The sequence below is a fragment of the Cyprinus carpio genome, chromosome B24, assembly GCF_018340385.1.
Source record: "Cyprinus carpio isolate SPL01 chromosome B24, ASM1834038v1, whole genome shotgun sequence".
Taxonomy (NCBI): Eukaryota; Metazoa; Chordata; class Actinopteri; order Cypriniformes; family Cyprinidae; genus Cyprinus; species Cyprinus carpio.
Window position 1 is genome coordinate 283,751 of NC_056620.1, and position 15,963 is coordinate 299,713.

At 35.0% G+C, this 15,963-nt stretch overlaps 1 protein-coding gene and 1 pseudogene across 1 annotated transcript; both read left to right on the forward strand.

Annotated features, from left to right (window-relative positions):
• LOC109070793 overlaps window positions 1-9,591 on the forward strand; it is a 40,360-nt pseudogene extending 30,769 nt beyond the window's left edge.
• A 1,292-nt stretch (window positions 9,592-10,883) lies between these two features.
• Window positions 10,884-12,986, forward strand: LOC109070792 (C-C chemokine receptor type 1-like). Its single transcript, XM_042752129.1, has 2 exons — window positions 10,884-11,020; window positions 11,789-12,986. Exon 2 carries the CDS (start codon window positions 11,808-11,810, stop codon window positions 12,792-12,794), a length of 987 nt encoding a protein of 328 aa, XP_042608063.1. The 5' UTR covers window positions 10,884-11,020; window positions 11,789-11,807; the 3' UTR covers window positions 12,795-12,986.
• Window positions 12,987-15,963: the final 2,977 nt, after the last annotated feature.

Genomic DNA, 15,963 nt, shown 5'->3' on the forward strand with positions numbered 1-15,963 from the left:
AATAATATATATTCTAATAATATATTTTCTTTACTATCACTTTTTATCAATTTAACACATCCTTGCTGAATAAAAGTATTGATTTTATTTAAAAAAAAGAAAGAAAAAAAATTACTGACCCCAAATTACTGACCAGTAGTGTATATTGTTATTACAAAATATTATATTTTAAAAACATAGCTTCGTTTTCTTTTACCTTTTATTCATCAAAGTATCCTAAAAAAGTATCACATGTTCTGAAAAAATATTAAGCAGCAGAACTGTTTCCAACTTTGATAATGAATCATCATATTAGAATGATTTCTAAAGGATCATGTGATAATGATCCTAAAAATTCAGCTTTGCATCGCAGAAATAAATGATAATTTAAAGTATAATAAATTTAAAAAACAATTATTTTAAATTGTAATAATATATCACAATATTACATTTTTTTCTGTATTTTTGATCAAATAAATGCAGGCTTGATGAGCAGAAGAAACTTCTTTCAAAAACATTAAAAATAGTAATGTTTCCAAACTTTTGACCTGTACTGTATATATCTCAACAGTTTATTCTTATAATTCATCATTCAGAAGAATGTTTAGTGATTAGTGTAAGTTTAATAATTAAACTCATTTGTATAGAAAGTAAACTGAACTGCCACATTCAAATACTTTTATCTTGTTGCATCAGAAACTCTGATTTCTGTGAAAAAGCTCGATAAATCCCCAGAAACCTTAGTCACAGACACTGACTCACAGTCACCTTAGTGAGAAAACAATGTGTGTCTCTGTCAGTCACACGCTTGAGCAATATTTAGATGGAATAAAGTCCGGTTTTCGAAATAGAAACAGTTATTGGTCCATGCATACTAGCAAGCAGCATTCATCAACATTACCTAGACACAAATATAACACCGTATGAAGTAACTTTGTGTCAAGAGTAGAAAATGACCACATACAGAATCAAAACAGGACTTTATACTTCTGTTATGATGAAACAGCAATTTGCACACATGAAATACACTGTCATTTGAAGTAAAAACATACATGATACCTATTAGAAATGGGAACAATATTAACATATATACCTAACCCATACAAACATGTATATGTACATACAACACATTTTTAGACACGCCATGTATATCATCTTAAACCTGCTTATACAACACAATGCAACTGATTTTATAGAATATATAACATGTATGTTTTATACTTGTACAGTAATTTATTACAAAAACATAAATAAACACATAGTTTATGTTGTTCTGATAAAGTATAAATAAAATATACACTGTTGCCTTTTGGTTCTCTTGGGCAATATATTATTTCCATATGGGCAAAGACATTTAGGAAGCAATATCTTTTTCAATATATAACTAACTGTTTATGTAGCTTACATCTACAATCAGAGTAGTATCTATCTGGCACAAAAATTGCATACACAGTAAAATGTGACTGAAATCAAGAGTTTTGTAACACTTTGTTTCTACTTGTTGAAAAAAGTCGGTTGTTATTAGGAAAACCCTCAAGTGCTTGCTTGTATGAACTCAGTGAACTGTCCAGCTTCTGTTGACGTGTCTTTACGTGATTCGGTCTGCAAACACATGCAGGGCTTGAGAATCATTTGCTGGGGTTTCCCTGGCTGTGGCTTTGAAGAGCTTTTCTTCCATTCGCTGCTGTGAATACTGAGCCTGTCTGTGTGTTTAATACCAGATTTTATTTTCTGTCTCTCTGACTTTATCATAAAAAGTTTCCTCTTTTTCGTTCCTCCTGATCCAGGGTCAAGTGGGACCCAGAGGCAGCAAAGGAGAGGTGTGTAGAATTACACGGCTCACTCACATTTAAACCATTCCTGCCTATTTACACAAGAAACAAGAGCATCTCCGCCTCATGAAGGAAGGAACATGGGGCGGCAGAGCACTTCTGAGCGCTTTGAAGCATGTCGTCCACAAAGTGTTTACATTTGACAGCTTGACACTTATACGAAGCTGGTTTCGGCGCCGCTTGCCCTGTAAACTAGAGGAAATTCCTATGTATATTTATTATTTTGTGTTCGTGGGCAAATCAGTAGCAGACATATGCAAAACAGTTGCTTCCTTTAAAAGAATGTATTATTTCTCCAGAGAGTTTATGAAATATTTCTTTCTCCACTCTAGACTCAGAATGCCATATTGTGATTACTTTGACAAATATTTTGATTTGTGATTTAGTCTTTGATGTGAAAAACATTTAACATTTCATACTGCTGCTCAACAACAACCATTCAAATCTAATTAATTTTTCAGTCTATTTGAATATGGTGGCATATTATCAGATCAAAAGCTTAAAAAAATTAAATGAAAATTACAAAAGCGCCCTTGGCAACTAACTGAAAAAAAATTATATATATATATATATATATGAATGAAAAAAAAAAAATGAAAATATAAAAATAAAAGCAAATTCTTAATACTATTAAATACTATACTAAAAACTGTATATTATAGATAGATTGATTGACGGATAATTCTGTAACGTTTCGGAAGAATTATGCAAATGCATTCACAAATCATGTCATAAACAAACCACATTTAGAGCAAGCGTGCTTAGAGTATGGATAGTACACTACAGAACAGAGCAGCACACAATGCATTTTAATAATACGTTCATTTAATACGCCCCCTTTTCACAATTCAGTTATCAAGCAAGGCCACATCATTATTTTAATTTAATTAATTGTGTCTCACTTGCATGGAGAATATAAATGCAAGCATGCAGTCGACTTTAAGTGTGCTGTTTGGAATCTACTAGAAAGGTACGCTGGGTGAGACCGGGGTCAAAGGTCCTGACGGAAAGAAGGGAGACATGGGACACATGGGTGTAGTCGGACCGCGTGGATTCTCCGGTCAGGATGGGTTACCAGGGCTTCCCGGCGCTCCGGGCTTTCCAGGGAAGCCTGTGAGTATTCTTACATTTCTCACAACTACACGATAGCAATTACAATTTTTGTTACAGCCACCAGGTCTTTCCTTTCACAAGAAATAAACACGTCATAAAGAAAGTATGGCATTATCTGGGGCAATGTCAGGACGCATCATTTGAGCTTCTTCATGAAAGAAACCACAAGGCCTGTTTAATTGAATTCCTTTTTTATGTTTCTTCCTTTGTTATCTGTGAAGCCTTTAATTTCTTTGAAAGCTGTATGTGTTTTTCATGAAGCGACGCCGTCTAATGAGTGACTCAATATGTGTTTCAGGGTAAGCCTCCCTCAGAGGAGTACTTAATAAAACTCTGTGGGGACATTTTGAGAAGTGAGTATCCGACCTTGTTCAAGGTCATTATTCTCTCGAGAACAAAGAGCCCAAGGACTTTTCCTTTTCCCTTTTTTAATACGAACAAGCCTGATACGCAAAAAGCCGAGAATAGCTTGCGGCGTCCAATTAAAGCTGTTAGATAAAAGCAAAGTTCACTAGAAAGGAGCTTTTGTTACGGAAACTTGCTGAGCTATCAGAGTTTTTACAGTTTGCTTTGAATTAAAGGGGTCATATCGTACATTCTGTTAGCATTTTACTTTTTTTCCCTGTGGTCCGCTTATAAATCTAGTGAGCAGCCTCGCTGCATATTGTCTACAAGTGGCCTAACCATCACAGAGACTTAAAACTGACTGATCTGAAATGCTCTACTGTACTTTGACAGCAACTCCAGAGATGTGTTTTTTTATCATGAGGAGTCAACGATCAATTCCAGTCACATGTTTCTCAATAACCAACCATGTTATAGCCTTGACGTCACTGATGTAGATGTATTATAGTTGATTTGTTTGTTGACACCACAGAAATGAATTAGAAACGCTGGAAACAGAATCGTCACTGACTTCTCTTATCAAAGTAAACTCCAAAAATAATTAATCCAAAGTGAATGTTTAATGGCAAACAAGCTGAAGATTAGCTGATGTATGATGTTATAAATCTAATAAAAATAAAAACACCAACATACTTATTGAGAAAACAGGCCTCTACATATTTTCATGCAAAAAAAAAAAAAAACCAAAAAAAACCAAAAAAAAAAACAAACAACACTATCCTCCTTATAAGAACAAACACTAACAACACAACAACAACAACAACCATTACTCCTCACAAAAAAAATTATGAATATGACAACAAATTATCAAGTAATAAAGACTTCTATTTAACACAGTTTCTTCCACAATACCAAACTAAAACATCAAAACTCTTACACCACATACCCAGCTCCAAATGTTTAAAACATTTTAATGCTTGCATCACATACCCAGCTCCAAATGTTTAGCTGTTCTAACAGAGTAAACTTGCTCGGTAGTGCACCCGGTACAGCATTACACTTGTGCCTCCCATGAAATACGAGTCTTGATAAAACAGCTCAAAAGCTTTTATTTTTTTATTTAAAATGTTTTTATCTCATGTTGGCTCTAGTAAACGCTATGGGTTAGGTTTAGCATAGGTTTTATGCTATTTTCAAATGTGACAGAACAATAACCTTTTAGCGACACGCACCAGACTTTTAATTTTTCAAACTGCTGCCATACATACAATGACCATCGCAATAAAACGTTACCAGATTCACTTTTATCTGTTTTTGGATAAAACAAACGTGTTTTTAGCACCACTCACTAGATGTTTCACTTTGTTGCAAAATGTGCAGGAAGCGACAAAATATGATTTATTTATTTATTTATTTTTTACATTAAGTGAACTAATTTTTAATGATGTTTCAATATTGCCTAAATTATATTTTACCACCAACTTTTCTGTTGCTTTGTCTACCATTTTGCATTTATTTTTACTTCACTTGACTCCTGGAACGCAGCAATATTAGTCACATTTCTTTTTTTTGCCACAAAACAGTCTCATGAGTTTATGACCATTATCTTCCCCTTTTTCAACTCTTAGAATTAAACTGGACATGTTTTGGAATTGCTTCATTGATATGTAAATGCAGTTGTATATTCATTAATTTGATGCCAAACATTAATGCAACATAATAAGTGATAGACTCTTTCTTCCACATTACGATGTATAATGGAGAGAAATGTACAAGCAAGAAATAAAAAATGTATATATAAAAAAGAAGGGTGTTGTTCTGTCTGCCAGTCATTGACTGGATGGAGGAAGATCTACTGTAAATGCATGCTTGGAGAACTCCTGCATACATCACCAGAGAGTGTGTTGTTTAAATAGAAGATTGTGATTTGGATTAAAATTTTGATTGCATTTAAATACATGGATGAATCACTTATAGTGCAATAGGATGCATATGAAAATAGATTGGGTGTTTTTATATTACAGTGAGGGTCAAGGAAATGTAGATTTCTCATCATATGGCCCCTTGCACATCCACCAGTGTTCGGTAATCTCCACTGTAATGCCTCTCTATCAGATCAGCTGCCACGGCTACTGCAGACGATGACCCCTCAGCGCTGTGAACCCTGTGAGACCATTAAAGGACCCCCGGGACCCCCTGGAGCTCCAGGGCCTAAAGGGTCCAGCGGGCCCCAGGGATATCCTGGCAGACACGGCGCTCAGGGCTACCCGGGGCCCCCGGGCATCCAAGGACCTCCAGGAGTAAAAGGTAACAGAGATGTCAGGCTGTAACACTTCCAGATTATGTAAATGGATTTGGCTTTGGGTTTGTATTTTAATTGCATAACATGCTTGACTCTCTTGTAGGGGACACAGGCCCACGGGGGTTTAAGGGCAATAAAGGAGAGAGCAGACCAGGATACCCAGGGCCTCCTGGAGACACAGGTACAACGACATTTCTATATTATTAATCCTCATAACACATTCAGGTCCATTTTGATCCAAAATAGATAAATAATAATAAAAAAATAGTTTTTAGTAAGGGAATGAAACTACCCTTTTCAGAATTAGTTTGTTTATTTGTTTGTTTTTTACAAGAGATGTAGCCAAAAAAAAAAAAAAAAAAAAAAAAAACCATTGTGGCATGAAATTTTGACATTTATTTACTTTTTGGCAAGAAATGCATTTGTAGGTTTCAAAATTTGGACAGTTTTTGTGCAATTATAAGTCATAAATTCAAAGGAACTTAATTAAATTCCAAACATTCCAATACTGATATGACATATCTAATGAGACATACTGTATACAATTTCAAAGAATTTCTCTCTTTTTTTGTAATTAAATAAATGAAGTAATAACATGGTCACATTCAAAACTATTTTTTCCCCACATTCACTCATTAATAAGAAGTTACTATATCAGAACAGAAATTAAATACTTAAATATTACATTATAACTGTTTTATAAAATAATGATTCTTCTGGTCCAAACAGACTTAAAATGCGAAAATAGTAAACAGATATTAAATGCACTGTAAGGGTTAATTTATTGGCTGATGTGCAGTGGTGTATAAAGTACCTGAAAGTCATACTCAAGTAAAAGTACAGATATCTTACCAGAAAATGGCTTAGGTAGATATTGAAGTCACCGTTTAGAATATTATTTGAGTAAAAGGCTTAAAGTATGTGATATTTATTGTACTTAAAGAGCAGGTCATATAGTATTTGAAAGTGTCCTAATATTGTGTTGGAGTCCCCTACATCAGGTTTAAATGCATCTAAGGTCAGAAAACATTGTAATTTTCTCAAAATATACATTTAATATTATAGTCATTTGTCATTCGGAGCAAACCCCTCCCTTCCTCAAGCCTACTCTGCTCTGATTGGTCAGCTGGCCAACCCTGTTGTGATTGGCTCAGAGAGGAGTCATTGAGACAGTTAGCCAGCGCTACCATTGACAAAACACCTTTTCATAAAACAGTAATATAGTGCTCCAATCCATTCTTATAATAATGACATAAACTACAAAAACACTTATGCAAGTGAATCGTGCCAACAGCTAAAGTAAATCTGAACAAATTAAAACAGGATATGTTAGCCGAGTGCTAAAGTGACTAACTGATGAACAACATCAGTCTACAATAATCTACACATTTTTAGAAAATAGTGGGTTCACAGTGAATTATCAGAACTACTTCAGTAAGTAATATTATGCTTCACCTGGAAACCTAAAGCTGCACTAGGTATACATCACATACAGTATTACCACAAAAACCTTTTTGAGCACTGAATTGAAAATGTACACAATGTATCAATCATATTTACAGGTTGTGGTTCGGAGAGCTTGTTAGTCCAAATTAAGAAGATTAGAAGCCAACGAAGATAAAAGATTAGAGAAGCAGTCCTTGATAAAATGACATGCACAAAATAAAAGGTTAGAATTGTATTTCTGTGGTATCCCTGAACACCGCGTCTTCTTAAACATGATGTAAACACACTAATAGCGGGAGTGTTTGTGGGCAGGTCAGACTCTGTTAGTATTTCGCGGGGAGGCGGGGATTATGCAAATGTATTCCCCAGTGACGTATAACCGTAACAGGCAAAAGATTCGAAAACATGATGACTCGTTAAGGCGATTCAGAACCGACTCTTTCTTTTATCTTTATTTATCATGCGCTTTTTTGATTAACAACTTAGCAAGTTGTTTTCATTTAAGGATAGCTACATTATAAACTGAAAAAGAGATATTTTTAAAAAACCCATATGACCTGCTTTGTAAGTATGAAAAGTATTTTTTAAATCTTAAATCTACTTAAGTATTGAAAGTAAAAGTACAAGTAAATGCAAAATGGAAACGCAGCATATATATATATATATATATATATATATATATATATATATATATATACATATATGGTTATACACAGCAAGAGTAGCAAGATTGTGTTCAGTTTTAACTATTTCTTCCATATTGTATTTTTAGGAAGAATAAGAAGCACTTCATCCAGTACTTAGTGTCTTTTATTCCAACATAAGAAAACATTTCTGGAATCTGCCTCTGAAATAGCATTTAGCCTACAGTATACTGTATTTCAGCGGGGATATGGATGAATTTAACCTGCAGTTATAGATGCATAAATAGGCTTAATGTTTTGTTTTTAACGTTGAATATATTTGAAATAATTTAAAACATGAAAAAAAAAATGTGAAATTAAAATCCACAGTAGGTGACAGCAAGTGAATGTTAATGAGTGAGTCATTGAGATTTAACAGATTCATTCAAACAACTGATTCATTCAGAAACAAAGTATTTAACCATGCTAATGAGTGAATCACTGAATCATTTATTCAACCGATTCGTTCAAAAAGCTGATTCATTAAATAAGTAAACACCGTTTATTGCTCAGAGATGCAAAACAGTGCTGTGATCTTTGTTTGGAACTATTTTCGTTAGCAAAATTGAGCAAAAACAAGCAATATTATGTCTAAAATGTAAGTCACTTATTGCTTTACTGAACTTGTATAAAATAATTATTAAATGTGTTCATGCATCTGCAGAAAAATGGTACTCTTTGTGTGATATGGATTAAGTTAACTAGGCATACATTAAATTATATAAATATCAAAATCATACAGACGAATTTTTGCTGTCTACAATTTAGAGTGACTGGAATTTAGAGTTTTAATAGACTAATAAAACGAATCAATTTGCATTGCACTCTGTGTGAGATTTGGTGATATAGCCTACTTGATAAAGTCAGATTGCACATCATTACAACAGCACTTACCATGTTATCACAGATGATGCTGTATATCGCACACCCCAGCCTCGACTTGAGTGGAAAATGAAACCATCCATGGTTGTGCGCGACATGCACTTGTTTGCACATGAGCAAAAGTGTTTTTATGAGTCTAACTTGCAAAGACCAGACCACTGATTCGTAAAAAAACCCTGCTTTCCTGAAGTCTGTGTTCTTCTGACTATTTTGTAGTAGGTAACGAATATACTTCGGGGAAATGTATTGAAGTAAAAGTAGACATTTTAATTAGGAAATGTAGTGGGGAAGTCGTGGCCTAATGGTTAGAGAGTTTGACTCCTAGCCCTAAGGTTGTGGGTTCGAGTCTCAGGCCAGCAATACCACGACTGAGGTGTCCTTGAGCAAGGGACACTGACCCCCCAAACTGCTCCCGGCACCGCAGCATAAATGATACACACCTGCTCCGGGTGTGTTTTCACGGTTGGTGTGTGTGTGTTTTGTGTGTGTGTGTTCACTGCAAAAGTTGGCTGAGATATAAAAACTCAAGGTTAAATGCAAAGCACGAATTCTGAGTATGGGTCACCATACTTGGCTGTATGTCACGTCACGTCACTTTCTTTTTTTTAGTGGAGTAAAAGTAAAAGTTGGCTGAGATATAAAAACTCAAGTAGTTACAAGATACTCCCAAAAAATACTTAAATACTCTGACAAAGTATTTGTACTTTGTTACATTACACCACTGCTGATCTGTGGTTTGACAGATGTAAATGCACAGATGTATACGCAGCGTTTGGAATGGAATCTTGTGTAACTGTCAGATTGTGTGTTCCCTCAACACCAACAGGGATCCAGGGTCCTCGCGGCAGTGATGGCATTGGTATTCTGGGTCCTCCGGGAATCCCGGGTAAATCCGGGGCTCCGGGCATCCCAGGGACGCAAGGTCCTCCAGGGCCGGCCGGCGTGTGCGACATGTCCATCTGCTACCAATCCTATAACCTCAGGGATGAGCGCAGGGCCTGATTTCTAACACACCCAACACACGCAAACAAACAAACACATGGGCTCAGCTCTCAGACTGCCAGAAGCGCCGCAGCAAATCCAGAGGAATTTACTCACATGGCTTTGGACGTTGTCTGTGCATTGCTATGGTGCAATGAAACATCAGGGGCCTGTAGATGAATGATGTGAAACTTAAAGACGTGAAACCTGTCTTCCAGTGCATGAAGAGTTGGTGCGTAACACCATTAATGCAAGGGTGCATGCATAAGGTCCTTTGCATAGTAATACTACAAGCATATTAATGTGGATAGATGTTAATGTGTCATAAACATTAATATTTATCACCATTACTTATGAATATTAATTATTAATGAACTATTTTGCTGTCAAACAAGCAACCTTTGCTACATGATATGAGATACAATAATATACGCATTAGTTTGTATGTGGTTTGGTACTAATTAAGATTAAGAATAAATGGATTCATTACTTCAGGGACATACATAAAAGGGAAAAGCTTAATGTTTCTGTTTGTTTTGGGCAAAAAGACAACCTAAGTTTGGATTTCCCCAGTACTTGGCTGAGAATCTTGGATTGGACAGCCTTCTAAGACACAACAGCCATCATATTTTCATATTTAATTGAATTACTAAATGTGCTTTAAATTGCTGGCTAGGTTGATTTAATAAATTGCTATTGTTTTTGCATTATTTACATACTTATGTACTTTTTATTTCTTGCACTGCCTGAAGGGAAGGTAAATTCACACTAACCTCATTAAACATAATCCCATTAAATAAAAGGAGCACAAAGCATTATAATAAAAACTATTCAGTTTTTGTGCGTTCATGAACTCATAATGGATTTTATTCTTCTCTCTTGGCAGTAAAGTATTTAAGCTGTATAAGGTACGAGATAAAAATCTGAAAGATGTAATTATTTTAAATATTGTTTTTGTGAATCCATACAAAATGCTTGTTATATTATCTTCTAATGAAATCTTGGATAAACTGATATCACATTTTTCTTCTATAATCTTTTACTCTGATGTTCAATTCTAATCTGTTATTTTAATCACTCATTGTATTTTCATTTAGTTTCGTATAACTTTTCTTTTTTTTATATGTATAAATCTCTGGGAAATTTTTAAGACATGAGTAATTTACCTTTTAGAGCTCTAGTATTTGCTAAGAATGATTTTGTTGAAATAAAAGGTAATGAACACCCTGTGGTTGGTCTGTGGTTTCATGACAGCGATCATGCATGTTGTCTAGGCTTCAAACGCACGTCCAGTCTTGAGAAAATTCTGAAGTCACATAAAAAGGAAGTAATTTCAAGACTATGATTCAGATTTTTGCAGCTGTAGACTGACACACATCCTCTGCTGCTGCTCCACCTCACAAGACTGCAGTTTCTATTAATAAACCAGCCAGACGAGCTGTGAACAGCACTTTGGGGTAAGTTTACAAATTTCTACTAACTTCTAATCATTTGTGACCCTGGACCACAAAATATTTTTTTTGGATATTGAGATTTAAACATCATCTGACAGCTGAATAAATAAGCTTTCCATTGAATTATGGTTTGTCATGATAGGACAATATTTGAAAATCTGGAATCTGAGGGTACAAATAAATAAATAAATAAATAAATAAAATAAAAACATGAGAAAATCGTCTTTAAAGTTGTCCAAATGAAGTTCTTAGTAATGCATATTACTAATCAAAAATTAAGTTTTGATATATTTACGGTAGGACATTTACAAAATATCTTCATGGAACATGATCTTTACTTAATATCCTAATGATTTTTGTCATAAAAGAAAAAATGATTATTTTGACCCATACAATGTATTGTTGGCTATGGTAACACTTTATTTTGATCATCCACTTTAGACATTCTACTAACAGTAAGTAACTTTGTATCTACATGTCAACTAGCAGTCATTAGAATATTAGTAGACTTTCTGCTTAATATCTTCTAACAATTTATTTTGATGGGTCCACAACATATTGACTATGAGAAATTTTGCAAGTACAGTATATGTCAACTTATTCTACTAACCCTAAACCTCACCTAATAATCTACTCTGAGAGTTAATAGACATGTAGTTGCAAATTAATAAGAATTAGTTGACATTTAGTTGCAAAGTTATTTATATGTTATATGCACCATGGTCATGTTTATCCAGTCTTTAATTCTAATAAACTCACTCAACCCCACAGGTTGTTGGTAACCACCAAGATGGAAACGCCCAACACAACGCCGGACTTTTATGAAGACTATTCTCCGATGACCAGCAGAAACGTTCAGTGCAACACCATCAACATCAACAACTTCATCCAACATTTTCTTCCACCCTTCTACTACGTCATCTTCATCGCCAGCGTACTGGGCAACGGAGTGGTTCTGCTCGTCCTCTACAAGTTTGAAAAGCTCAACACGGTCACAAATATATTCCTCATCAACCTGGTGGCCTCCAACCTCATCGTCACCCTCACGCTCCCGTTTCAAGCCGTTCACCACTCGGACCAGTGGATCTTCGGAGAAGCTCTTTGTAAGCTGGTGAACGGCGCAGACTATCTGGGCTTCTACAGCTCCATCCTCTTCCTCACCCTCATGACGTTCGACCGATATCTGGCCGTGGTGCATTGCGTTGTCGCCAACAAACGACGCAGAAGCTGCTACGCTATCGTGCTGTCTGCAGTCGTCTGGATCATTAGTGTCCTCACTAGCCTCGAACCCTTCATCTATTTCACCGTTGAAGAGTATTCGATTGAAGGACTGGTGTGTGAAGACTCCAGCGATGCTCAGTGGAAGGTCTTCAGTCTCTATAAGCAGTTTGTGTTGTTTTTTATCCTGCCGTTGATTGTATTCGTCTACTGCTACTTCAGGATAACGCTGACCGTCCTGGCCACGCGGATGGTAGGCAAACATCGCACCGTGTGGCTCATATTCATCATCGTCCTGATGTTTTTCGTATTATGGAGCCCGTACAACATCATCACGATGATCTATGAGAATCGGGATCCGAAACAGTGTTATAGCTGGCTTCTGTATGCACAGTACGTCACTAGAAACATTGCACTCTTGTATTTCTGCATTAACCCTTTATTTTACACCTTTCTGGGAAGGAAGTTTCAGAATCATGTACGAGGAGTGTTAGTGAGCCAGGTCCCGTGTTTATCGGATCGGCTCAGCATCAGCGCAAGTAGCAAAACGCTAGCGTAAGACTGAATGATAGTTCTATACGGGTGTGTAAAAAGGCTGCATTACAGTGAGTGTGTTGTAGAATAAAAGCAGGAATAGTCTGAAAGCACATTTATTTAGAGAAAAAGTGCAATAAACTAGCAAAGGAGTTGTTGCTGAAGTTGATGTATATACAGTATAATAAACCAATGTGATTTCATTGATATTCATAAAGATGTGTGTGTTTCACTTATTTACCAATTTACTTGTGTGTGTGTGTGTGTGTGATTCAGGGTTATTATAGTCAACTAAAACTATAACATTTTATTTTAGCTAGTTGCCAAGGCAACATTCTCTAATTTGATGTGCAGTGCTAAACTATACCTAAAGCTAAAACTGAAATAAAAAAAGAATATAAACTATATAGACCAAAAAAAAAATACAAAATTAATAAAAATAAAAATAAAATAAAAACTCAACCAACCAATCAATAAACAATCACAAAAGCTTAAAGTATATATTAATAATAATAATAATAATAAAGGAATAAAAATCACAAAACTATAAAATTACTTAAGCTTTAAAAATTAAAATGAAAAGTAAAAAAACTAATAAAATCTATTATAGTATCCCAGTGATACTTAAATAACACTGGAGTGAGTAGTTTGAACAATTAATGCCGCATTAAAACGTTAACTGCATTAAAATGATTTCTAAAACAGTTGAATCTAAAAGAACGCAGACAGGGTCTTGTGATCTTATTTTAACTGGACATACAAGCCTTGTCATTTGTCAGCCGTATATGTGATCAATGTCTCACTTATTAAAAGTAACCATTATAAAATTGATTGTTATTCCTCTTGAGGCTTAAATTTCTGTGAAGTCCTTCTTTGGAAGAGAGCACTGCAGTGAAGATGTATTTTTGTGGGCCAGTCTGTTTGCATCATGCTGGTTCCTGCAACAAAAACCCAATATTTTCCATTAGCTTTGGATTACTGCAGAAAATATCTGTGATCAACAAAAGTTTATGATTACTACACATTTTGTTCATTATGATAATATTCAGAAATTAACACAATTTTCAGAACACAGTTGGCAGACATAAAAAAGCTAAATTAAGGGAATAAACCAACACTAACAAAAAACCAAAAAATAAATAATAAAAAAAAAATAACAAAACACATACTTTCAATGCAAAACAAGTACTACACTTGTTAGAGTAATAAAAGAGTAATAATAAAAGAGTAATAAAAGTAAAATGTCATAGAATTAAACATGAAAATATCTATTTTGTCATAGAATTAAACATGAAAATATCTTGAGCTTGTGTATTTCAGGCACTGATCTAAAAATCTATTCAACAAACCCATTATCTTCTGAAGACTGACCCGGAAGTGCAAAAATAATAACTTGTCTCTAGGATTTGGCCTAAAACACACATCGTCCATTCACACAGAACTCATTTAAACCATGTATCTTTTACCGTCACACGTCTTTTGTAGCACCTTCATGACAAAGTGTTCAAGAAATGTGCTCAACTTTTAAAAAAATATTGAGATGTGTTTTTTATATTCCATACAGCGCAGAATCTGTTGAATGCATGTTTCAAGGCTGAGTTTTGTATGAACGCTGTACAGCCCACACATGTATTTTAAATCATAAATACATGCTAAGCATTTCAAGGAAATTATAACTACTAAATAATACTACATAGTGAAATAAAGTCAACCTACTGTATGAATTTCATCAATTCTGTGATCCAAATCCATATTGTAAAGCTTCAAATACTCTGGTTTATATGCAGTCCACATTTATAATGTATGTATTCATGTTTTCAAAAAAAAAAAAGTCCTAGAGACATGCTGTGTGATTATTAATTTGTTAATGGATCAAAAATTATTTTCTCAGTTGGTTTGGAGAGTTTGTAGGATCCATCTTTCATCAAGGCGGAGTGAAAAGATGTGCATTAATACTGAATAATGGTAGCATGTCTTTCATATGATTTAGCCATGAATCCTGCTTCATGTGTTACTACACAGCTTGAACGGCATCAACTTTATGTGGTTTTTCCTGTAGCGAATCAGACAATTTATGTTTTGACCAGAACATTGTAGGAGACGAATTCCACAAAGAGGCCCAAGACAACATGCGCCAGCCAGCCTGTAGTAAACCTAACCATCCAACTAGCAGCTTTGACCAGCTTGCAACATTAATGCAAAATAACACTTATTGATAATCCCAACTCAGGAATGAGATCCCCAACTAGCAGACAAAGAACCAAGATTGATGGTCAAAGAGACACACAGCATGACCATCACATGTAAATCCATGAAAGAAATTATGAGTTAAAGACTTCCTCGGGTTGACTTCCACACCTAGCAGACAAAGACCAGACTGAGATTCCTTCTTAACCCTTTTGACCTTTGTTCCTCAAGAACACCTCCTCACGTGCACAGAACGGCACAGAGACTGCCTTTACACATATACAGTTTTATGTGAAAGTTTGGGAACCCCTTGCAGAATCTGTGAAAATGCGAATAATTTTAACAAAATAAGAGAGATCACACAAAATGCATGTTATTTTTTATTTAGTACTGTCCTGAGTAAGATATTTTACATAAAAATGTTTACAAATAATCTACAAGACAAAACAATCGCTGAAATTATTAAAATAACCCTCTTCAAAAGTTTGTGAACCCTTGGTTCTTAATACTGTGTGTGGTTACCTGATGATCCACGACTGTTTTTATGTTTTGTGATGATTGTTAATGAGTCCCTTGTTTGTCCTGAACAGTTAAACTGAGCTCTGTTCTTCAGAAAAATCCTCCATGTCCTGCAGATTCTTCAGTTTTCAAGCATCTTTTGCATATTTGAACCCTTTCCAGCAGTGACTGTATGATTTTGAGATCCATCTTTTCACACTGAGGACAGTTGAGGGACTCAAACACAACTATTAAAAAAAGTTCAAACATTCACTGATGCTCCAGAAGGAAACAAGATGCATGAAAATCCGGGGGTGAAAACTTTTTTGAATTTGAAGATCAAGGTAAATTGTACTTAATTTGTCTTCTGGGAAACATGCAAGTATCATCTGTAAAAAAAATATATATATACAGTATATATTTTAACAAAATAAGAAAAAAGTGGACATCTTCATCCTGTTCAAAAGTTTTCAGCCCCTCCCCCGGATTTGCATAATGCAACCCCTGGT